Raw genomic sequence first — 27528 nt, forward strand, 5'->3', positions numbered from 1 at the left:
ATTTAATGAAGATAGGTAGACAATGAAATACGATACGCTTTATGATGGTAGGTACTACCACCGAGAATATATGTATATTTGAATTATAAAATTTATTAACCTTTCCTAAAACGACTTCACCGTCGAACTTGAAAATTCCGAGAGCATATTATAGTGATATATTTACCCATCTGTAAGATTTCTTCATATGTTATGTATATAATGAGGATGCAGTAATCGTCCGTTCGTTGGTACATCTGTAATAGTCATGTAACTTCAGAATGAGGTCAAGTCGTTTGACCGCCATACAATATATTTGTTTTATCGATACGACGGTTCAGACCTATGCAAGGATCAGTTATTTGGCACTGCTGTCAAGATAACAACAAATTTTATTTATAGAACTGAATTCTATATATTTACAATATAGATTTAAATATGCATCGTATAAAGATATCGTATATATATAAGATAGACGCCGTCGTCATACAAGGGGTCGAAATATTATTATATTTTCATAATCATTACATATTATATTATTTAATATTTTTATTACCACAAACACAAGGGACGTAACATATTAGTTTCCAAGGTTTATGGGGCAAGGTTGCACAGTCAAATATCTGTGAACTATGGGGACCACTGACCATCAGGAGGCCCATTTTTTCCACAAATATAAAATTAAAAAATACTTTATAGTACACAGTCAATCTCAAAACTAATCAGGATAACGAATCCAGACCAATAAGTATGATTTTAAGCACATGTCTAACGGACGTACGCCCTTTTCGAAACATGAGATATGCCGATTGTATTTGACCGATATGAAATATCATTATCCAAAGTGACATAATGTAAGCTTTTGATGGGTTGATATATATTGCTCAAATTATATAACAATCCTCTATTTTTTTAATATATTCACAAATTATTTAGGATATGTATTTACTTGTACTTCAATCGAAATTAAATAATTATACAAATCAATCAAAATCAGTATCACGTTGAATTGAAATTCCATACCACTAAGATAAAAATGAACCACTTCTTATCATCAGTACAGAATACGGGATAATATTTGAAATAAAGGTATATTTAGTTGGTTGAAATCGACTCAGCAGTTGACCGACTAAGATTAATCGACGATATTACCGTAGATAATACTATCGATCGATTTAACGACATTTTAATCGCACAAAATTAACCTCAATCATAAACATTTAAATGTGACAGCCTTTGTACATTTAAAGAGTATATATATGAATTAAAAAAAATATTATTCATCATTACAAGCAATTAAAAATAACTAGCTACTCCACCTGACTTCGTACGAGTATTTCATAATGACGATTTTGTTCCCGTAATTTGAGTATACTTTCTTTCGTTACATAAAAACATTTGAATTTAATAATATACACTCATATATTGTCAAAGCAACTTTCTATAATAATCTTTAAATCTAAGATTCTTTGAAATATAGTCGAATACGAAGAAAAGAGATAATCTTGGATTTACATATTCCATACGATTTACTAACAGTCCTGCTCTATTTTACTTTTCAATATGATTTAAAAGATTTTTATCATAAATAGAATATTTTCTTTTAGCGCTTTTATACGCCTTAACTTAACTTGTTACTTTCAACGTTCGAATAACAACATCGCAGATATTTTTCAAGAATCCATAGTGAAAATTATAGATTTAAGAACCAATTATATCAATGACACAAACAACACGAGCTTGTAAATTTCCCACTGCCGGGCTAAGGCATCCTCTCCTTCCATCGAGCATTTGAGGAGAAGGTTTGAAACATATTCCACTACGCTATCCTAATGAGGGTTGGTGGAATACACATATAACAGAATTTCTATGAAACTAGACACATGCAGGTTTCCTCACGATGTTTTCCTTCATCGCCCGAGCACGAGATGAATTATAAATACAAACCAAACACATGAGTATTCATTGGTGTTTCTCTGGGTTTGATCCCGCAAGCATCTGTTAAGATGCACGCGTTCTAACCACTGGGCCATCTCGGCTCACATTACATACGATATAACAGCAATTGAATTTAACTTTTAGTTATTTATTAGTCTTCACTCTTCCTGTAATTGGAATAGGTTGTATATACTCTGGAATTTGTTACTGTAAGTAATAAAGTTGCCTTCACGCGATCTTAACCCACTTAGTTTGTTTGCCATAAAGCTTAAAAAACTTATAGTTCATATTATTTATAACGTACAATTGGTCTTAAATACAGACAAACATTCTATTTAATCCTATTAGGGCAAAGCAAGGTCTTCAAAAATGATTAACAAGCAATCAGGCTGAACAAATAGTTATAACAAACAATCTACTGTTTACTAAAACAATACATAATATTTAAAATCGAAAAGCAATTTATAGGAACATCTCTTAATTTTTCTCATTATAATGAAAGTAGGTCAACTCTTAATGGTATTTAAATGGTTTTCCGTTGTCTAAAGAAATATAAACCTTATTCAAGATGACACAATAAAGAATACTGTTTTATTTAATAAAAAAGTAAGTGTTACTTGGTGCTTTGTATAGGGTAGTATAGGTATCATCCACTCATAACCCTCACCTATTCATAGATATTATACCGCCAAACAACAACATTTAGCATTGTTGTGTTGGACATAACATCTTAGCTTCCAAGGTTGGCGTATTGGCCATGTAAGGAATGGTTAATATGTTTTAAAGCGCCAATGTCTGTGAGCGGTGGTGACCACTAACCATCACTTGGTACTTTCACTTCGCCGTATACATGTATGTACTTTAAACACCTCCTCTAATTTTAAGTTATTTTGGAAGAAGTTTCTAGCTTATTCCAACACTTTTCTCCAATATTGGTTGGATAGCTATATACCAGTTACACTAGACGTGTGCAGGTTTCCAGATATTCTTCACCATACAAAATAAAAATACTTACGAAAATATATACCAACATTGTATTCACGAGTCGATTTTGTCGTAATGTGGTGATCAATGTGGTGAATAAAAAAAAAACAATTGAATATGTTTCTGAAAATGTGCGTCAATAATTTATCATTCATCGAATAATGTTTATAAACTAACTAAGACCGCTCACATTACAATTTACAACATTTCGTTTATGTTTTAACACAGTACTACCAACATTCAGAATGTTTTGTGTTCACACTTCGTCTGTGTTGTTGATATCGTACTAACATCGATAAACTACTCGAACGGTACGCGTTGACCTTGTATGACGTACTGGTTAGTTGATAATACTATACTCAGTCCATTTGAACAACTCGCGGTACAAAGACGTGTTTAAATATGACGGAAAACGAAACGTCTCCCACATTTTGGGATGAATTGACGAGTCCCATTAATTTGATTTTGGTGTTTTTCATTTTGTACCTACTGTATAAGATAGTAAAGTCGCATTTGGAAACGTCGGGGCCGGAAGCACCTCCTCCGCCACCGATGGCCAAGCTCCGAAAGGATATGACAGTTGCTGAATTAAAGAAATATGATGGCTCTGATGAAGAAGGCAGAGTATTGCTGGCTGTTAATGGTATAATTTTCGACGTGACTAAAGGGAAACGATTTTATGGACCGGGTAAGCTTAAGTAATATAACTCTCTAAAGAATATGAAATTATTTTTATTATAAACTCTAATACAGTTTTTTTGTAATTTGCATGATAATTAAAACCACAACTACGTTTATATTCCAAGCTTAAAGAATTTATTTAAAGTTTAATTGGATTGTGTTTCTTATAGCAATTGAAATAAAGTTCATATTACATCATTAAAACTCGCACCTGAGGTCGAAGCAACACCTTGAATTCTAATACGCGTTAGTTTTTAACTTGATATGGTAGAATATTTTTTGTATGTTAAATTTATTACGTTCAAATAATTAAGTATAAAATATAAAAGAGGCTGTATAATAAATAATATACTTCCAAGTTAAAATAAAAATTACAAATCATGGTTTAATAAGTCAATGCTTATCTGTACACTATCAAGCGTTATCTGTTTGCTTACTGTCAATCCTGTTGAGGATTCTAACGGAAGTAAGGGTCTATTAATACACAGTAATAAGCTTTAATACGTATGAATAATACACGTATTACCTATAGACTATCCCGCATGTGTAATATATTCGTATAATGATGTATCATGATTATTCCAGAAACGTTTTAAACTCGACCGTGACATTGATTGCGAAATATTTAAAACTGTTGACGTGCGACATTGAAAACAATAATTATGATAACTTGAGTTTACAAGCGATATCGTATCAACATTATATATTTTTTAAGTTTATTTTTAACGAAATGGAGACTCATACAACTTATTTCAGTAACTAAGTAGCCAATGATGAATGTCTGTATTGTAGTTTCAAAAATATATATTTATAGTTAATATTATTTCATACTTTGGATACAAATTAATTGTAATAGTTCATCGTCACTTTTCGAGGTTCTAACCAGGGATAGGATGATGGTTAGGAACTTATCTGTGCCCGAACTCTATCAGGCCGTGTCCGATTGCTGTGTCATCTGATGATAAAAAAAATAAAGTACACCTGCGTACAAACTCCTAAGCACTTATTGTTTTGCGTAGTGACTATTATCCTTTGAATATGGCCGCTATAACTGAAATCGTTTAAAAGAATCGTATTCCTTATTGTCTATGCTCATTTAAGTGACTGACGAAAAATCACTTATGACTTATAGCGTCGTATTACACTATGTGTAAGCGCTAGAAAGATGTTGACCAATTTTAATTTTACACAACGTTGTTCTTGTCACACATCGGTGAACAGCTATAAAGCGAGAAAGAGACAGAATAATTTTTAAATACATTTAAAAAAATGTTTCTTATATTTTTACATTACTTAAACTAATATTTAATTCTTAATATAATATTCTTATAACGTACAAAGAAGATATTTATAGAGGGGCGGAATTTGCTTAACAACTGATAAAAATTTATAAATGCATCATACCTTATTTTAACTTTATTCTCATTATGCTTCCAGAAATTAACGTAACGGTTATTTGAAAATATTCGATTGACGCACACATACAAACATAATATTTATAACACATGGTCATTACAACGATCTGTGTTCCAGTTTGAACAATTTTCTCCATGCGTTGCACGACATTGATCCAAATTACCCAACAAAGTAGGTCCGACGGTTGATGACTTTCGTTTCGCATAGTATCAAGACTGTTTTATAGTAAAAAACTACGCTAGCGTTCGCTCAAATCGCGCTTAAACTAATCATTATTAGTATTATTTATACATGACGTTAATATTACCATGAAACTTAAGTACTAACATAAATCATTTATTGAAATTAATATTTATAACCTAAAGTTCGAGTAACGGTCAATATATATAATTATACAGTATGAAATTAATGATTCTTAAAGATATTTCGAACATTTAGTGGATTATTTTGAGGCCATAGTGCAGGCCCATTTGGGCACCAAACAACAACACTAGTTACAACAGTGGTTGTGTTCCAGTTTGAAGGTAGAAAGAGTTCTCAAGATTGTCGGTGTAGTAATATGAGGAATAAGGTTTTTCAAGAAGTGTCTTGTGCTAGTGCTGTGCACAATTACCATTCAACTTAACTTTATTTCATAAATATATGTGGGACCTTACAAAAAAATTAATTTGCGATTAAATAATATTTTATTTTTCAAATATTTAGTCTTTATATATTATTTAACAGCCGTTATAAGTATTTCTGATCTAATATTTCTACATACTAATAGACAAAGACTAAACAGTTCAGAATAAATTGACTTTCCTCTGTTTGAAAAGATTTTTAGACACGATAATAATTAGAAAAAAATGGTATAAGAGGAGAATAAAGTCACCCATGTATATTTCCCTCAAATTCACTAAATATTGATTGTTGTTATCGTCGAATTTCAACCACTTCGCAAATGCAAGCCAAGAATGATTCGGCAATATATTGCGTATTAAAAACATATGATATACAATACGTCGAGTCATAATGACTCAGACAATTTAAACGACCTTGGTACTCATTTTTTATGAAGTTACAAAACTTAAAAACTGTTCCTTTAGGTTTGCTTAGCTCAATTTTTATTTCTCGAATGCAAATTTATCATTAAAATATTATATTTTTATAATTACTTTGTTATGATTTCTGCATATAAATACAATAATTAAATAAATATTAAAATTTATAAATATATTAGTTTGTTTAATAATAATATAAGGTAAGGTTAATACTTTTGTTAATTTAATTTAACTTATCGCATGTTATTTATATTTCAAATTATTGTTGTTATTAGTTCTAAATCAGAATTAAGTTGGGAACTGTTCTCTAAAAATGTATTCAATACATTTATGCAATGAGTGTAACATGTTCGTCATGAAATGTCACATTGAATTATTTCATTAAAAAAATGCTATTTAATATAATTAAGGTTTATGTCAAAATGTTATTTTTTTTTTCAAAATGACATGGGCAGGACAAGTAAAATAAAACTTGTTTGACCTTGATTGGTTGGTTGATCGGTTGACCGGGTATCATGATTGATATCAAAAATTTTCATTGGCACGTATTTGGTAGGCACGATAATGTATATTGATAGGTACGTTACGTTGATTCGTTAGAAATTACGTTACATTAAAAGTGCATACAAGTAGTAGTAGTGGTATACACATGCACTGTAACATATATTTATCAGTACTTAATTGTTTGTAAACTCGTCCATAAAATAGCTAAGCCGTTAGCTAACCGCATGGCATATGTAAATAAAAGGTTTGTTTATATTCCTACAATTGAAATGTACAATACGAAATTAGTTCTTACGGAATAGCACTGTGGGTTAATCTTCAAATAAATATGCAAAAACGTTTTCACGGCCGTTAGATTTACTCCCAACCTTTTTTCCGAAGGTTCATACAACGGGTTTACATGCCGTTTTTACCATTATTCAGATCACTCAATCGAGACGATTTTCGTTCTTAATAAATCTTTTTATAATTACATGCTAATACAGATATTTAGTATTTTATAATCATAATAAACGTACCTAGATTCGGGAGAGTAATTTTACTATAAAAAATAACAAAAAAATATCTTAATTAGTTTATTTATCAGGAATAGTTAGTATCGAAATAAATGTCATAATTCTTATCATATAATTTAATATTTACAATCTTCTACTCAAACTCGTCGCTTCAGAGATATAAAAAGATATTGCAATAAAATCGTAAAAGACAACGTTGCCTACTACAATACTGATGAATAGATTTTTTTATAAAAAATATATGAGAGGTAATTTTTTCCACAACACAATTCCAATGTTTTGGTGGAAACATATGTAGCAAAATATCATTCAACTCATGCACTAAATGAAACCTCAGCAATATTTGAAACCGCGATTTTCGGTTAAAATGCACGTGCTCTATTCATTGGTCGATCACGTTTGATTTAGAAAATCGATTGATAACAATATCCGAAATAAAACAGCAACTCGTCCATACTTTGTAATAAAACGGTATCTCTTTTTTCATACAAATAATATTTTGTAGAGTAGGCAATGATATTCTAATAAACAGATATGTTATATCCATATTAAACAACTGAAAAAAGTGTGCCGTGCCTTGATGACCGTTTATTTAAGTTTATTTTTACATTTCGTTAAAAGTAAAAAGGATAGCTTGATAAAAACAATAAGTAAAAGGGAAAACTAGATGTTATAATTACGCAAAACGTATAACTACGTAATTATGATGTATTATAACGTATTACTACGTAAAACGACTAAAGGCAAACGTCCCAATTAGGACGTTTTCTAGTCTTCACTTTTTGCGCGTTAATAACATATCTGTTTACTACAACATCATTGAGAGTAGGTAACTAAAAATCTGCAAATGATAAAAATCCTTTGTACAAGATAACTTAAAATATCACTGAGTTTATTTATGTATATTTATCTACATTTTATGTGTACAATAGAGATAATAAAGGAACAAAAATAAATAAATTTTATAGCATTAAAGTCTTTCAGAGTATTGGTATCTTTTTTTTTTGTCTAGCATGCAAGAATGTATTTGAATGCTTGTGATCGTAAAATATATTTCGATCAAAGGATTCATTATTTTCATTGTATTTTTTATCTTAATGGTTACAACCATGAAACTATAATAGCAGCTATTGTTGCAAATATAATACTTGCTTATAATTATAATTGCAAATTTGTTCAGATAAAATAATATGAGAATATTATTTTACTTGCATATCATTGATTAGGGTTCAAAATATTGTGAAATTTTAGTTAAACACGTGTATCTTTGTATATATTAGTTAATAAACGTGATAATAATTCCCACCGAAATAGCAACACAATACCCATGTCTCGTGACATTATTTTTTTATAACACGTCATCCATCAATAAGCAAACAGAAACACAATCCATAGAATACGTGTTAATAATTTTAAAACAACGACAATTATACATCATCAAGAGATACCTGAAATTTCATTATGTAATGAAATTGATATGAGAATGATATATGAGAAGGGATATGATCTCGTTTTATATATAGGTTGTATAAAGTAGCTACTAGGTCATAATATCGAATAATGGAACAGTGTAAACCATGCTGAATATTAGGCTCACACAAATGTGCAACCAAACCACAATCAAGCCGACCTAATCATGATTTAGAACCCATTATGTTATTGCTGTGGTCAGTAGGAGTGATTATCAACCGAGTTTCAGACGAGCCATTGTTAATATGATATTTTTTTTTTGTTTCATATTCATGTAATGCTATTATAATTTTTCTGAACTTTATCGACATCGACAAAGTAACTTTACTTCTTAAGTAATTTATATTTTATTTCTTAATAACATTTGTTTGCAATTTTTTATAAGTTACGAGAATTGGTTACTAAAGTTGTATATATTTAATAACCTTATTATCATTTGATATCTTTTTAGTGTGTGTAGATGTTTGAACAAAAAATACAATAAATAAGTACGTGCTCAAATACTATATATTTTAGTTTAAAACCAACATTATCCTCGAAGTAATAAAAAAGTAAAAAGTAACAGCCTGTAAATTTCCCACTGCTGGGCTAAGGCCTCCTCTCCTATTAAGGAGAGTGTTTGGAACATATTCCAGCACGCTGTTCCAATGCGGTATGGTGGAATGCACAAACCTGCATGTGTCTAATTTCAATGAAATTAGACACATGCAGGTTTCCTCACGATGTTTTCCTTCGCCGCTCCTGCATCACTCGAAGAAATAGTTACGATAAAAAATATTTATACAGATTTCTCATTTTAATGTATATGACAATTTATACTTTAAACTTTCAGGAGGTCCATATGCGGCGTTCGCTGGTAAGGACGCCACACGTGGCCTAGCTACAGGAGAAGTCGCTGCATCAGATAAGGAGTACGACGATGTCAGTGATCTTTCACCTGATGAAGTTGCATCAGCGAAAGAATGGGAAGAACAATTCAAAGGTACATTATATAAGTATTATGATAATAATACTGAATGTCATTCAAGAACACTGATATTTATTCTTTAGAAAAACAGAACAACAAATAACTTTGGGGTGACATACAAAATCTCTTTTATCTATTATACTTAAATTTAAGCAACTTTTTTTGTCATTTTAATTATCTAAATCACCGATAAACTGAACTTAACAATTTCATTATAAGTAGCAGGGAAGGGAAGGAAGAGTAAAGGAATAAGGAATGCTTGTAATTGAGATGATGGCTGTTCGTCGATAAAATTAATGATAATTATATTACTCAGATAGTGAATATATGTAGAAAATTAAACACATCCACTTAATCGCACGCGAACAACTTGCGTATAAGAACGTAATCACAATTAACGATGTTTAAATAAGGTACGTTAAAATTGACGCACGAATAATATGACACAACTTAGATGTAGCATCGGCAAATTCAATAAAACCGATTACTGCCGATTCACACAACCAGTAGAAAAAGCTCCCTATCGCGGAGCAGAGCTATAGATTCTCGCGTCAGTCAAACCCGAGGAAGCAAGTGAATGTAAATCGACATGTCAATTTGATTAATATGATATAACAAATTATTACGTTTGTGTAAAGATCATATTCACATAAGAAGTAAATATTGGTAATTTGGGATAGCGTACTTAATTCGGATGTGATCGGTTTTACGAATTTTGCCGATGGTACATCTGAGTTGTGTGGTACTATACTTATTAGTACTGCATTCAGCGGATCTAAACGCCTCCATGTTGGTATGACTATATGAATGTCAATTCAATTCACAGCCTGCTGTCAGCCTTGTTCCTTCAACTAATTGTCACTTTAACGCAATCGAATCGAAATTTTATCATTGCTCTTCATCCGTTTTCCTATTTTAATAAAATGACGATCCATCTGTGGTTTGGTGGTAGCTAAATCGGAGTAACATCGATGTCGTATCATAACTTTTACAAAAAGTATAATTAATACTTAGTTACGATTAAACAGAGTTTTATTTATGTGGGGAATATAAATTGCGTTTGAATAGAATGGGGAACGTATCACAAGCGTAATTTGTTACACTTGCTGACCTCCAGGCTGGATATATTATAAACATTTACATATATAATTCCATTTAACTAAATTTAACTTTGTATTTTAAATGTTGGAAAAGAGTAACTATTGATTCTCTTGCCGGTTCTTCTCGGAACTTACATTCATAACCGGTGGTAACTTCACTTAATATACACACATCAACATTGTCTAGGGATATTTTAAATTTACTCAATTATTTCAAAATTTATTAAAGATAACATGCAACATGTTTATATTTTTATAAAGCCCATTTATCTGACTATACTCCAGAATAAAAAATAAACCATATTATTTTGCGTAAACAATTTTATCCTTAAATAAAGAAAAAACGTAAAATAATGGTAAAACTAACAATTAATGTTTGTCTCAAGAAAATGTGAAAAATGTAGAAAAGTTATTGTTTTTAACAGTCATATGAAAAATCAGTAGTCTATAAAACTATCCAGGACATTTATGACGTCCTGCAACAATTTTTCATACTTTGGATTAAGTTATCCAAGTCTTGCTGCGGTATATTGTCCCAGGTCCGACTAAGATGCAAAAAAGTGGCTCATCCGTCGCAATATTTGCAGGAAAATTCCTCGAAGCCCTTCTTTGGAGTATGGCCCACGCGTGCTCTATGGGGTTTAGGTCAGGTGATTGAGCGGGACAGCCTAAGACCGATACGTCTTGTTCCTACAACCATCTCGTCACCACTCCCGCTGTGTGCGGACGGGTGCTATCGTGCATGAGCGTGAATTCTTGGCCCATTTTTATTCAATGGGGCTAAATTATTGGCACAAGCATCTCGTTACGGCATTTTTTGGCCGCCACGGTGTTTCTGATCCAAACGAGGTCAGTTCTTCCACCAAGATAAATTCTCGCCCAAACCATAATTATGCCGCCGTGGTATGAATGGACTTTCTGAAGATGTTGCAAACGGCTATCATGACCAGGGAATCGCCAAACACGTACTCTACGTATATCGGGATGGAAACCGAACCGGGACTCATCGGTAAACAGCACTACAGACCACTGGTTATCATCTGAGAGCAAATTTACACGAACGCACTCTAGTCGTCGTCCACGATTTCCTCGGCGTAGTGCTGGAGTACGAAACGGTCTGCGAGCATGAAGGTTAGCTTCATGCAGCCTTCTCCTTACAGTTTGGTCACTCACAAGCAACTGGTCCTCTGGCTGGAGCCTCTGAACCAATTGAAGTGCCGTAACATTTGGTTCTCTTTTCGCGGCAACTTGCAAATATCGGTCTTGTCGTTGATTGGTTATGCGCTTCCCACCTGGATATCTTTCAGTCACTTCACCAGTAGCACAGTAGCGTGACCATAACCTAGATATGACGTTTTGTCTTGTTCCAATCTCCTCAGCAATTCTCTGTTGAGTAGCCCCAGCTTGGAGCATGCCTCCTGCCCTTAGGATTTCTTCTCTCGTTAAATGGCACCGCTGCATGATGCACACAATAGGTTTAACTCGAAATTAATCGATAACTTGTTATAAAACTTAAATTAGACACAAAAAAATATCTTAATATGACGGTAGGTAAACGAAACCTTCGGCCATCGCTACCATTATGTCGCGTAAAAATTTTATTTTTATTTATTTTTTTCAAATTCAAATTTAGAATCGTCCAAAAAGGTTTACAAAATAGTCTTTCATCAAAAGATTTTAAAACCGGATATGATTTTTTGAGTTTAAGAATTTTATACAAAATATCCCTAGACGGTGTTGATGTGTATAGTTCTGTAAAATGATGATTCAAAAGTACTTGTAAAAGCGAATATATCTTGATTTTCTTACTTAAAATAATGTGTCAATATAGCAAAATTGATTGAACGGTTTCATTTATATTTATACAAATAACCTTTCCTGACACTGGAAATAACAAAACATAATCAAAAAATTCTGGTCTTAAAGGACGGTCAGTAAATTTTGATAAGCTTGTTTGTTTAATAATTTCATTTCCTTTTGACCAACATAAAGGCATTGCTAGTAATTATGTCCTAGTTGTAATCAAATCAAATCAAAATACTATTTATTATAGATATATTATAGATATACACCGATAAATAAATCATATAGACACAATTAAGAAAGATGCACAAGAGGCGGCCTTATCGCTAACACAACGCTCTCCTCCAGGCAAACTTAAGGTAGAGGAATGAAATAGATATAGAAATAGGTAGGGGTGTACAAAGCAGAAATAAAGACGGGCAAAGAAATAAATACAGTGTATATCAATATATTTAAAAATAAAATAAAATAATACAGTGATATTTATAATACATAGAAGTTAAATTAATGACGAAGGAACTCATTACAAAACATTTAAATGTCTTTTTTCTTTCAACATGGGCTACATTTTCTTGATGCAAGGTGAGGGTCATACACGGAACAGAGGTTACAACAGCATATTATTAAGTCAGCATTATAAACAATTTATTCATGTATTGATTAACTGTCTGGAGTTGAAAACGGCTTTATACTGCATTTCATGTTTAAATTTTACACAATGTTGGATTGGATTGTCGAAAAAAGTGCTTATAATGTTTTAATAATTAATTTAAGTAAATTAGATAATAATTTTAAATAAATTGAATTATCTAACCGTTGGTAATTATTTAAACAAAAGTATTAATTTACAATAATTAATGTGTAAAGAGAAATTACCTTTTAAATCAAATTATCAAAAATATACAGTTCATTATAGAATTTTAGTAAATGTATAATTGTCTGATGGAATCTTTACATATAATAAAATGGGAGTGTCTGTTTGTAATTTTAAAATAGCCCTTTTTACTCTGTACATAGGTATACTTATATGCATAGGAATACTAGGAAGAAATTAGTTTAAATTTTTTTGAGATCATATATATTATAGAGTTACAACTACGTTGCATTGAACTTGACCTTGAAATGTTACTCTTATAGTAATATAATGTACCACAGACATTTTACCTTGCTTAATATACGCACCACGTACGCACACAAAGGGTTAGGGAGCGACGCCGAAGAGGGCATGACGGCATGAAAGAACGTCATATCGCCTGCCATCACGGCATACGTAATAGATATTTCACATCAATAGTACCTATCGGTATCATAATAGCAAGGCCTCTACTTATTCGGCCGAAATATAAATTAAATATATTCAATAACGTTTGCCGATTCGTCTTATAAACAATAGATACTTGATTGATTAGATCGTGATCAACATAATAAGAGAATTCACTGAATCGAATTTACGGGAAAAGTTTTAATTTCCCTTCGATCAAATTTAATGAAAGTCATTGAATATTTATTCATTTTGTGAATAAATTTCAATACATTAACAGTATATTCGAGATTGCAATTCATGTTTTCATTTTCTAAACAATACGACATTCCGTTTTCGAGAGTTACTTTTGAAATAAACTTCAGTCGCAAATTGGGTTTAAGACTTTCAATGTATAATTTGCAAGCTGCCTAATTATCCCATCATGAATACGTTTCAATTTTCAAATTAAAATAAAGATATATCTTTTTCTATCTATTTATATGAATTAAAATGAATATTTTTAATTTTTGTTCTCTGTACCCACGAAGTTCCAGGCACAAAAATTTTGAAACTTATTTATACTATTCAGTTAGTATAACTAGCAACCCGCCCCGGCTTTGCACGGTACAATACTAATACTTACCTAGTATTAGTATTGTACCGTGATAATTTATATAATATACTACAGAATTTGTTTTATTACGAAATCACATTACAAACTTCTAAAATTATCAGTGTTTCTTTACTGGATTGTCCATGTATTATATACAAAAACCTTTCTCTCAAATTACTCTATTTATTAAAAAAAACCCGCATCAAAATCCGTTGCATGATTTTAAAGATTTAAGCATACTCAGGGATGTAGGGACAGAGAAAGCAACTTTGTTTTATACTATGTAGTGATTAAAACCCTAATTTTACTGGCAAAGCTGGGACGAATAGCTCGTTCATTGTGTTACTGAAACTAAATATAATATTACATAAATATACCAAGCATAGATGATCGGTGACATAACAGAGTTAAATATAACTGAAGGTCACCGAATCAGGTCCAGACAAGCATCAGTGAGTTTTTCATAAGCTATTTGTGTTCCTAACTCTTCGCATGCATGAACATTAACAAATTTCATACATATACATAATATGCAGTAGAGAAGCATACTTAAAAAAACACAGATTATTTCTCTACAGTAGAGGTCATTGTCCAGCAATAGAACAATGAATCAAATCAAATCAAATCAAAATAAACTTTATTCAAGTAGGCTTTTACAAGCACTTTTGAATCGTCATTTTCAATTAAGTGAAGCTACAGTTCGGAAAGTAGATTCTACCGAGAAGAACCGTAAAAAAAGAAGAATAAAAAAATTAACAAAATAATTCATTTTTTTTTTCAATATTATAATTTATTCTAAATATAATTTTAATGCTATATCAATAGTTTAAGAATCATTATGCAAATGACGTCATTTGTAAGGGAATACTTGAAATAATAATTTTTGCTTATCAGCGCGTCTAAATACATACCGTATGATAACAAACACATATATAATGTAGGTGAATGACTTGTGTAATCGGTCTTACACAATAAATTCGTTATATTATACTCACAACCGAAGTTGTAATTGATGAATTGCTTGGTCATTGACGCAAGAACCGGTTAAGAACTCATCGTTAAATTGTAAATATTTGTTTGAATTCAATAGCTTTTTCGTTGTAAGAGCATCACTGTTTTCTTAAATAAAGTACGTGAACTAAAGGTATTTTTTGTTAATATTTTTTTTCATTAATTTACTTATTAGTTGGATACACACACTCACCCACACATAGAAATTTTGATTTTCTCACACTCTCATATATTTGTCTTTTATTACTAGTAAACATCACACAGTCATCACAAGTCATTAGGATCTTTGTAAACTTGTATTTATTTATTTGTATACATAAGAATGAAACAAAAAACTTCTTACTGTGTCAGGGCACTGCTGACAAATTATATCTGTGTGAGCAAAATCGATATAGTTACTCTAAGTATGCGAACTAGACCAAGGTATAGTAGTAAAAACACGAAGTATTGCTCGGCGCTTTAATAAATATTGTGTATGATATCTAAGACAAACCTGTGTAACGACCAAATAGTGTTAAAATATATAATTAGCTATAATACCAAATGGAAACTATATTTAAGTTAATACTATCGACCAAGTATTCAACATCCTTTACGTTCAAAGTAATACAATGATAAATTGTTATTAATAATAGTAAACGTTGATCGACATAAAATTGGCTTTTGACATTTCACTTTTCAATTCAAATTTCAAATTTGACCTTATATAATTATAGTACCTACTATAATTCTCTAAGAGAAATCAATCTTAAAACCTTAACTTTTGTTTTATGTTTTTTTTTTAGTAAAATAATTTTGCATAAAATAATGTTCCATGATATGTTGTTCATAGAGATATATTTTATTTACAGAAAAATATGACATCGTAGGAAGACTTTTGAAGCCCGGAGAAACACCGAATAAATACGATGACGAAGCAAGCGAAAATAAGAACGAAGACAAGAAGGCGCAATAGATTTTAGATAAATATTTGAAATCTTGTGATATTTTATAGGATAATATTTGTTGGGTTATGTTACATAATAAAATAGATTTTTATAATGGTAAAATTTAAATTTTATTATCCTCCCAACTTGATAACCATAATTACGTTTCAAAACTTCGGGGCGAAATAAAACGTGATCTTGAGTAGCGTAGTCCGTTTTATTTTGCCAGTTATCAATAAATAAAATCTGCAGCAATCGCTCGATAAAATATGACTATAAAGCATTATCACGAAACTACCAAATGTAGTTGTATTAAAAACAACAGATAAGGACGAAAGATATCAGTCTCCATGTTTTCTTTAAGCAAACAAATCTCCGCAGACATGTTTATCAAGTATTTCGCGTATCCGTTTTATTATTTCAATTGAGTATATCAGATGTGTTGGCGTTTTTTAATTTCCAGATAGCATTGCAAGTGAATTTCTAAGATTAATTATTTTACTATATTACAGTTATTAAATACGTTATGTCTTTTTGTTTTTTTAACATTATCTAGAACGAATGTCATGTCATGAGTTTCGTGAACTTTATCATCAGCAGCCCGTGTTTGTCCACTGCTGCACATAGGCCTCTCCAAATGCACGTAGCTCTCATGAACAAGACATTCAAAATATGGTAAATATCCCGTATTTACTAACTATAATAATAAAAATAACCATGTTAATTTATATTTATATACATTTTACTATATTCTGTAGTTACAAAGCTGTACCAATATTTAACCTTAGCCTATATAAAAAATAAAAAAGTTTCAACTCTATTCAAAAAATGATAACACGAAAAAATCGTGAACAGGAACAATAAAAATGGTACATTTAAAAAAAAGAACGAAAGTTGAGCAATACTGGTAATTTGTAACCGACCGCGGGAATGGGTATTCGCTAACTGCCTGACGTCAAACGAAAAGTTGCATTTCCCAAGTTTAAATGGCGCAACCGACTCGACAGTCAGTTTTCGCTAAGCTCCATTGTATTTTGAGTTGTATAAATGTTTAATATAGGGAAAATATTTCGTGATTCATGTTTTCAAGTTTTGCTAAAATTGTCATACTTAAATAATTAAAGACTGGAAATTTTGATTTCAAACAAATTCAAATAAGCATATTAGAGTAACTGAAACAATCCGAAGCATGAATAATTGATGTGAAAATTTAATATACAGGTACTGACTAAAATCGAATACAATGGTTGTTTTTTACAAAGAGACAAACGAGCAAATATCACACAAAGAAATAATGGCTGAATTGTAACTCTCTTTTGAGGTAAACAACAACAACAGCCTGTAAATTTCCCACTGCTAGGCTAAGGCATCCTCTTCCTTTGAGGAGAAGGTTTGGAAGATATTCAAATACCCTGTTTCAATGCGTAGTTGGTGGAATGCACATGTGGCAGAATTTCTATGAAATTAGACATATGCATAGTTTCTCACGACGTTTTTCTTTATCGCCGAGCACGAGAGGAATTATAAACACAAATTAAGCACATGAATATTTGGTGGTGCTTGCCTGGGTTTTAACCTGCAATACTCGGTTAAAATGCACGTGCACTAACCACTGGGCCATCTCGGCTCTTCTTTGTTTAAGAAAGCACGTTAATTCTAATGGCTTTCTTCATAAAACGGAGTATCTAGTCGTGACTAAATTTCATCCCATTGGATAAGTTCAAGCCTTACTGGTTGATTAATGTTACTATTCTGTCAAGGAATGCTTGGACGACACCCTATAATGAACTTGAATTAAGTTTTTTATTTGATCGGTCTGATTTTTTCATGCAATGAGATTACTAGTCATTAAACCATTAATGATGTCGGATCTTTTTCGTATAATTAGATTTTACTTTTTAATATTATACTCCTTTATGAGGCAGGGCATTAGACGTCTGAAAATCAAATTACGTTTAATTTTATTTTATTAAAACCTTCTGTTCATAGTGAATAAGTTTGACCCTCAGATGGAACATAGTTATTGACGTCTGCGTGCTTACACTCTACGTGCATTGTAATATATTATTTGCGGATGGCTGCCATATTTGAAATTATGAATAAGTCGATTTTTAAAAGTGAAGAGGAGTTTAAATCAATCTAAAATACAAACACCACAACTAAAACTACATACAAACCATATTTAATTAGTCGAATATTATATTCGATATGTTGTATAAATGTGTTTTTGTTCAATTATAAATACGGAAATTAAAAATTAATAAACCTTTATTATACAAAGACGTAAGTCCATTGTTAAATGTGACCTTGAATACTCAAATAAACTTATTGAATACAGTGTCACTCACGAAGACGCACTCCGCATCAAATTGTGCATGCATTAACAAATATAATCTAATTTGTATTTTTTGCGGCCTTTTTTCTTACATTAGTCATCTCACACACATTTAGACATCCTGTACGCATGACAGTCCACATATTAATACGATAATTTAGCGTGGAGGCGTACACCTACATGGATGAACAGGTCTATAAATCATTACTAATTACTTAAACGTCTTCGCAATACCCAAGTTCTTGGCCTAAAAATGTCACAGTTTTATATTATTTAAGGAATAAAATTGGAACTTATACACCACTGCTGCGGTTTGTTGGATAAACGTATTGCAAATTATTTAACGATGTTGGCCTTCATCGCTAAGAAGGCAATTAATTATAAACACGAATTAGGTAAATGAAAATTCAGGAGTCCTTGCGCTCGTATTACATCATTGAAGTGTTGACCGCCCGCTATCTCGTACCTTACGCTCATGAAAGTTACATTAATTAAAAAACAAATAAATAAAGTCAAATGTCTCAACATTTTTACGGTTATTCGTAACCAGCTGATCTATTTTTCTCTTACGCTGACCTAAGCCAACACGATAAAGGGATCAGGTTTTTTCACACTCGTTTATCTAACTTTAATAACAGACAAATTGACCTTTCAAAAAAGTATCTCACCAATATATCTTATACTTCTATTAGTAATTAAATACGGTTGAATTTTGAATAATGGCCGACTACTAATAATAACTTTGTAATGTCACACTGACTTGCATTGAAAGTAGTAGAAGTGTAAACACACATCCATAAAATATCTGTTAGTGGTCATCACCGCTCATTGACTCAATGCGCCACAAAACTTGAGAAATAAGATTTTATGTCACTTGTACCTGTAGTAGAGAGGAAAGGAGGCCTTTAGCCCCGCAGTGGGAATTTACAGGCTGTTGTTGTTGTTGTTTGTACCTGTAGTTACAATGGCCCACTCATAATTCAAACCGGAACACAACAATACTGAGTACTAGGCGGTCACATAGCTACATAACAAATTGGTAACAGTATATTTTGTATCTATAAATATGTTTATCTTTTATTATTTCGCTTAATTATTCATTAAACTATAATATTATTGTACGGTAACTTAAAACTGCGATCATATCTTGTACTTGTATTCAAAAAAATATCCTCAATGTATTGTCCAAGCATACTCAATTGTTATAATACCAAGAAGAGATCTCAACTCAATACGAAAAACTTTATAATGCAGGTTTGGTTAGCATTGTACAACTTTCAAATGCAAATGCGTACAAGCTGTTCAAAAGAACATTTCACAGCGATAGTGTTAAGCCAACGTTGGATCAAATTAACCTCATTTTCATAAATCATAATATAATTATAAGAACGACACATACAAGTACTTAAGCTTGTAATGAGATTGCCTCCAACGCCCTTACGTTCGCTTGATATAATTATCTATTAGGTTATAGATATTTTAATATACCTCTATAACTTTTTTGTCTCGTTATACAAAATACTGGTTGTTGGCCGCGGTTTCACTCACATTTAAGGAGGTTGGTTGTCAAATGTTTGGCAATAAAATAGCCTATTTCCTTCTGTGGAGTTCAAGTTTGCTTCATACGAAATTTCTTCAAATTCCGTTCAAACATACAGACAGGGTAACTTTCACTTGTTTTACTATTAATATTATATTAAAATAAAATAGAACATTCACATCATACAGTATATTTATTTATTTTACACAACACATTTGAACATTAATACATTTTAATTGAATACTATGATCATTACAATTAGTACATCTTACATTAAATTACTTTCGCCGTCAAAACCTAAAACGAAATGCCAATAAATCTATTCACACAGTGCTTAAAGTTTTAACCCCTTTTTACATTTACAATTTATTTGACTTGCTGATTTTTTCACATTTTAATAAAAATAGTCAAATCATCATACTTATGTACATTATTTATTTTTAAATAGCTTACAATTAGATGTTGTACGGTTGTACGATATCTTTTTAATTTCGTAATGGACAAAATTGATGTCGTTAAATACTTAGTCAGAAATTAAGTTTATAAAGTTTAATGTATTGAGTTAAATGCTTAAAATGTGACCGAATTCTGTGTTTAAAACATTTTTTTTGTTTTCGTATGTATCGACAGATGGCGTGGTTCATTTTATTACTTTTGCTGAATCACGACATACTTTAACAAAGGAAATGCTGAATTTATATCAAGATTAATAAATATATACGTACGCGTATTTAAAACTTTATATATATGTATATATGTGTGTGTGTTTAATTTTTATTAATAATTCAACTCGCGCTCGACAATACGAAAACACTCTGAAAAACGTGGAAAGTATCTGCCACGTCTACCAAGGCGCATTGGACCAGCCAGAAATAAGTTCCTAACCTTCTCCTTAAAGACGTCATCAGTGGGACATTTACATGGTGACCTTGACTTTTTACTTCTGAACAAATTACATTCACCTGTGTTTTAAGACGGCTAGAATGACTAAAAGAACATTGATTCAGTCCTATACAATGATGTTGTAGTAAACAGATATGGTATTAACGCGCAAAAAGTGAAGACTAGAAAACGTCCTAATTGGGACGTTTGCCTTTAGTTGTTTTACGTAGTAATACGTTGTAATACATCATAATTACGTAGTAAAACGTTTTTCGTAATTAAAACATCTAGTTATCCCTTTTACTTATTGTTTTTATCAAGCTAACCTTTTTACTTTTAACGAAATGTAAAAATAAACTAAAGTAAACGGTCCCCGGCGCGTCACACTTTTTTCTGTTGTTTAGTATGGATATAACATATCTGTTTATTAGAATATCATTGGTCCTATATATTTTATTCCCATTGCTATTCTGAGGAAAAAACAAAACTATATATGTAACAGTCATAATTTCGTTTTTAGAATTGATTGATCTTGAAAATAGCATTTAGATTATTATTGTTTCTTTTATCGTAAAAGAACATACAGGATAAATAAAGATGTACTCGTATTAGATGACTCGCTTTGAGTAGGCGGTCTAGTTACGTCCAGAGAGATCGATTGACGCAATAAGCTACTGATTGTATTACCTTTTTACTTTTATATCGATTAGAGAGATTGTTGTGTCTCCCAACAAACCTTCTATAGTCACAAATCCGTCTTAGTTAATTAGATCGTATCCTTTTTATATATCCACTAATATAGTGGATAAACCTCGATTTCATGCTAACAAAAAATTTCCCCCAAGATGTTTTTAAGTATATACAAAAAGTATTTATTTAATTATTATGTTTTTAAACACGATATCGAGTACGTGTAACATAACCATTTGTTTAATCATCTAGTCCGTAGTGATAATTAAATAATTCTGAATTTCAAAATAAACGGCCTCCCACATACCATGCATATTCTCTTAGAAGTTAATTTTAAAGTTCTCATATAAACTTCAACACGGGACTTGTAACATGTCCAGTTACCATAGCAGTTATGAGTATCATTTTATGGAGAAAGTTCTTCGGAAAAGTTTTGAGATAATAAATGCTTTCTGTTTGTCCAGAGTATCTTTCTAAACCCTAAAAACTAGAAATGTCAATAATTTCATTTTATATTATCATATTTTTAGGTATTTAAGCTATTTTTAAAAGGCTATATAAATAGTATATACTTTTGAACAACATGCACATACATAATAAAATTATACTCCATATAATAAAGTATAAAGTAAAATTATAATACATTTAATTAATCTGAAGATAGTTTTTCTGACATTAATAAATTTAGGTTTAAGAATTTTTTTTAATTTTATAGTACAAAAACGTAGTCAAACCGTGAATCAAAAGTTCAGTTTACACAAAAAATATATTTTACGAACCAACCGTATGGATATTAAAATTGAATTTTATTATATTTAGTTGGCTACGAGGCAAGATATTAAAGAGCGTTCATATCTAAGATTTCTGTAGCTCGCCTACTACAAGTGCTAAGCAATTTCCTCGTGATTTCCCCTGTCCGGGACGCACGATAAAAGGACTAATCTTTGGAAGGAACTCTATTTCACGGTTCATTTCATTGTTCAGGCTCAGCGTTTTGTTCAGCTTCACCTCTTTGTGTGGCCACTTGTTGTTGTTGTGATGTAGAACAATGACCTTATAACCAATAATTAGTTACAATCTAATTTAAAATTTCCAAAATCCATTAATAAAAATAATATTTGTACCGAAATACACAGTATAGAGAGTCATATCAAAAGTAAAAAAGTAAAGTAAAGTAACAGCCTGTACATTTCCCACTGCTGAGATAAGGCCTCCTCTTCCATTAAGGAGAGGGTTTGGAACATATTCCACCACGCTGTTCCAATGCGGGTTGGTGGAATGCACATGTGGCAGAATTTCGATGAAATTAGACACATGCAGGTTTTCTCACGATGTTTTCCTTCACCGCCGAGCACGAGATGAATTATAAACACAAATTAAGCACATGAATCAGCGGTGCTTGCCGGGGTTTGAACCCGCAACCATCGGTTAAGATGCACGCGTTCCAACCACTGGGCCATCTCGACTCTTATCAAATACTTATAAATTAATTCTTATCACAAAAATATATACAACGACTAAACAATTATTTTTTATTAAATCATATCAGTTTCAAAAAAAACTTTTTAATAATTCAATCAAAAACAGTATTTTCATACTTCACTGGGTTACATTTTTATATATAATTTTTAATTATACTTCATATTGGCTGCACTTATATATAAATAACTACACTTATATAATAGTCATCAATAGCCTAATGGCGTCGTCATCGCCCAGCGATGTTCAAAGTTGCAGGATCGATATTGACTCATAACATAGTGATGAGCTGAATAGGGTGAATAAGAATATTAGTAATTCCTTAAATAATTTAATTAAGTACTCATCGAAAAATAAACAAAGACAACGTGTAAGTAAATCTAGGAAGACAAGATTAAAATGCTCTTATGATTGTTGAAACAATTGTTGGAAATTTTGGACATCAATGTTTGTATGATGCCAATGAAATAATCGAACTGATCTGATACAGACTATGAAGTAGATTATGGGTCTTCTTAAAGATTATACCTAAAGTAAATCTCTCTAGGTCGGTGAGTTTCTTTTGACCAGTAATACTAAGAATTAATGACACCAACTATTCAAAAAGGGTTTTTTTTCCCTTAAAATATATTTTCATATTGAATTCCTATGTTGGTTATTAGCGCTCCAAAACCTCGTTGATTTTATGTTATGGTCGTAATATATTCAATTACAAAAACGATTATAAAAAAGTAACAACTTATTTAGCAATCAATTTTAAATGTAATACATAGGTTTTTAAATTAAATACATTCCGTATAATACTACGCTAATACAATTTGATTTGATTTTTATTTTCAAAACATAGATAAAATATTTTTATAGTCTTCTGAAATATGTAGATAAAATAAAATGTACATTTGAAAATAAAATCTAAAATAGTAGAAATAGTAATAAGTCTATTTAAAGGCACCTTGCACCTCGGGGACGTAATAAGCTATCTTTAAACATTAGTATCCTTAGGTAGTATTCAATGAATTTCTATATACGTATATCGAAACAACGTTTGAATTTTAAAATAGAACTATTTTTTGAGCAACACTTTTTTCACTTTTCAAATAACTCATTGATAGTCTCACGGTCAATGAACTTTAAAATCAGATAATACAATAATAAAAAAACGACTTCGTGTACGAATACTACGATTACACATCTTTAAGAATGATTGCTAAGATCGAGTATGATAATTATAATAATCTTTACTAATATAATAAATGAGAAACAAACTCTGTTGAGGAAACAAATTCAAGTTGATTGCAACTTTCTTTCTTAGATTAAGATTAAATTTAGTATGGAGATAGTTGGAGTCCGCCTTAAGAGGCTTCTTTTTGTATATCACCCCGCGAGGTGTCTGAAGGCGTGTATGCTTTATAGGATCAGCTAGTAATTAATTAAGTACAAATAACATTAAATATATTTTCAGATCCGTAATTATAATGTAGCAAATTTATTTATAAATTTAGCATTATTCAAACTTTGCAAAACTGCCAAAATAAATAACAATAACCTTATCTCCATTGATTTCTAAAGTCTAAAGGATTTCCAGTAAGACAGCAGACCTCGGTTTTCATAAATACCGATAAGGCTGAACAAGCCCGTATATACATCACGAGACGAAGGTAGGTAGGTAGGTAAATGTATTTATTTACTGACAATATCCCCCGAGGGCAATTTGTCTGAGAATCTTTCACGTATATCAGGAATAACATATCGCGCTCTTGTTTTTCTAATCTAGCGACAATGTTTGTTTTTATTGTTCCACTATACGTTCATGTGCTGGTTTTGTGTAAGCATCGAGGTTATTTCGATGCAAGCGATAGTGAATAACCCTCCTAATATTTAAGCGATACTTGTCAATGAATTCTGTTATACTATAGTATTTTATTAATAAAAAATCAATAGATAGAAATCAAAGATATGAATATTTATTATTAATGTATACATTATGGTTTCGGACTGCAGCTTCACGGCTAAAGGTCAAGCGGGAGTCAGGTGTTATGTCAAAAATCTAAATCAAAATATACTGTATTAAAGTAGTGTTTTACAAACACTTTTGAATCGTCATTTAACAACTATACGGGTAGAAGTAGCTTCTACCGAAAAGTACCGGAAATAAGCTCAGTAGTTACTCTTTTTCAACATTTAAGAATACAGGCATGTTAGTTCCGGCTAATCTCTGGAATGACTAAACTGATTTTGACGGGACTTTCACTGGCAGATAACTGATATAATAAGGAGTAATTTAGGCTACAATATATTTTTTTTGTTAAATTCAAACGCGTTCTAGCGCGGCACAGCTAGTTAGTTATATATATAACATTAAAATTTTTGATTGTTCCCAGAATCGCGCAAGCGTCGATAGTATTTTGATCGATGACGATCTTTGACTTAATGAAATCAAATGTACATGTATTCATTTCTGTAAACTTGACAATGCAGCTTTATTGAACCGTTAATATTCAAACACCACCTTTCTTCGATGTATAACATAACCAAATTCACATTAGGATTTTATGGTAAAAAGCAATTCCATTCCTATTAATAACTTTTGATAAGATTAATTTATTTAACGTTTCTGATGATGACTAATTATTTTCACTCAGTACTGAGTAATTAGCGTGATTCCTTATAAACTTCGTCTCTGAGGTGCCGAGGTACGCGGAATAACATCTATGCAAAAGCCAAACTCCAGCAGTTTATCCAAAACTTATGACTTTGTCAACTAGTGTTGATTTTCACTTTACATTTATATGAAAGAAAATTTACTTTGGCTTCAAATTTCAGTAATAACTCATCGACTTTTATTTGTATTAACATCCCAACTTAAAAAAAAAAAACAGTAATCATACATAAATAGGTAATATGCGAATACCAGCAACCCGCCCTAGCTTTGTACGGGTGCAATAACTGATACCAAAATATACTAGAGAGTTTTACATTACAAACTTCTAAAATTATCAGTGTTTCTTTACTATATCGTCCATGTTTTAGCATAGAAAATGCAAATAGCAAAGATTTAAGCATATATAGGGATAAACAGCAACAAGGGACTTTGTTTTATACTATGTAATGAAAATGATAACGATGATACTGATAATGTTTAAACACTATAAGATCTAAAAAGGATCATGGAAATTAAACGATAGTCATAACATCATGAAAATCATACAAATGTCGTCTTACCTTCATGGTTAGTACGTCAAGTAAGTTGTACTTTAATTAATTACTGCGTAACTATATGATTTCTGCGAATAGAATATAATTAAATTAAATAGGTTTGACTTTGTACGAAGCAATACCGCTTTTATAATTGTCTTAATATTCATCTTGGAACGCTTATATAATGTGGAATGAAAATGAAAAGAGCCCGTAGTGTACATTATTGCATTGTGACGGCGAAGAATAGCACCGCAGAGGTTTCACTTGGGTGACATAAACAATATATTCTTATAAGAATGTTCGATAACAGCAGTTAGTCTTCATTCCTGTGACGACCTTCGACCGGCACTCAACTAGTTACATAATATCGGAAAAGCAACTTTGAAGTTACAGACTAAATCATTCTTATGAATATGGATATATTTTTATGGAACATCATATATTACGTTAGCCATTTACAAGATAAATAGCTCGTGGGAATTGATACTTACACATTTTATATATTCTAGAAAATTCTGCAAATGTCTATGTTTTAAGTTATTAAAACGTTACAAATGTTTGGATGAATTACGCTGGTAATTATGTATTCATCATTTAAATAACATGTGTATTAATAAATGCTTTTATCATCTAAAAAGAAAACAAAGTAAGTTAAATTATGAAAATATTTAATAATTAAGCTAGAAGTCTCGAGTCAAACATTTATTTAGTTCTTCCATAATTTCTTCTATTCATCGTCAAAACAAACAAAATTGCCCCAGATATTCGTCTGAGTCTGACTGATGATTTTCTATATTGTTAAACATAGCTATAAAACGTATTCTTTTTTCTAAAATCTAATTGTTCTCAAAATATCTCGACAGCTTTAAGTAAATTATTATTAATAAATAACAAAAGAACAATATCGCTGATATTGTGAGGTAATCTGTGTGTGTGGGTTGTTGTGCTGAGGTAGGAGGTACGAGTCTGTTCAAGTGAGGTGACAAGCAGATTTTTGACTCTTCTCAAAATATACTTGAATAGAGATCTTATTTGTCAATGACCATTATTTTTAAAAAAAAAACAAGTAAGAAACATTTTAGAATGTGATTTAATTTTTAAGCTGCTAATAGCTACATTACAAAAGTTTTGGAACTTAACAGTATTGACATATAAATACGTGTTATATAATTATGCTATATACGTGCTATGCTTTTAATAAATATGTACAT

The 27528-nt window shown here is 31.1% G+C and overlaps 1 protein-coding gene across 1 annotated transcript; it reads left to right on the forward strand.

The window, feature by feature from the left end:
• The first annotated feature begins 3199 nt into the window (after nucleotides 1–3199).
• Nucleotides 3200–16316, forward strand: LOC124544323 (membrane-associated progesterone receptor component 1-like). Its single transcript, XM_047122820.1, has 3 exons — nucleotides 3200–3589; nucleotides 9363–9512; nucleotides 16119–16316. Exons 1-3 carry the CDS (start codon nucleotides 3304–3306, stop codon nucleotides 16220–16222), a joined length of 540 nt encoding a protein of 179 aa, XP_046978776.1. The 5' UTR covers nucleotides 3200–3303; the 3' UTR covers nucleotides 16223–16316.
• The last annotated feature ends 11212 nt before the right edge of the window (nucleotides 16317–27528 follow it).

This window comes from Vanessa cardui, chromosome 4, assembly GCF_905220365.1.
Source record: "Vanessa cardui chromosome 4, ilVanCard2.1, whole genome shotgun sequence".
NCBI classification, from domain to species: Eukaryota; Metazoa; Arthropoda; class Insecta; order Lepidoptera; family Nymphalidae; genus Vanessa; species Vanessa cardui.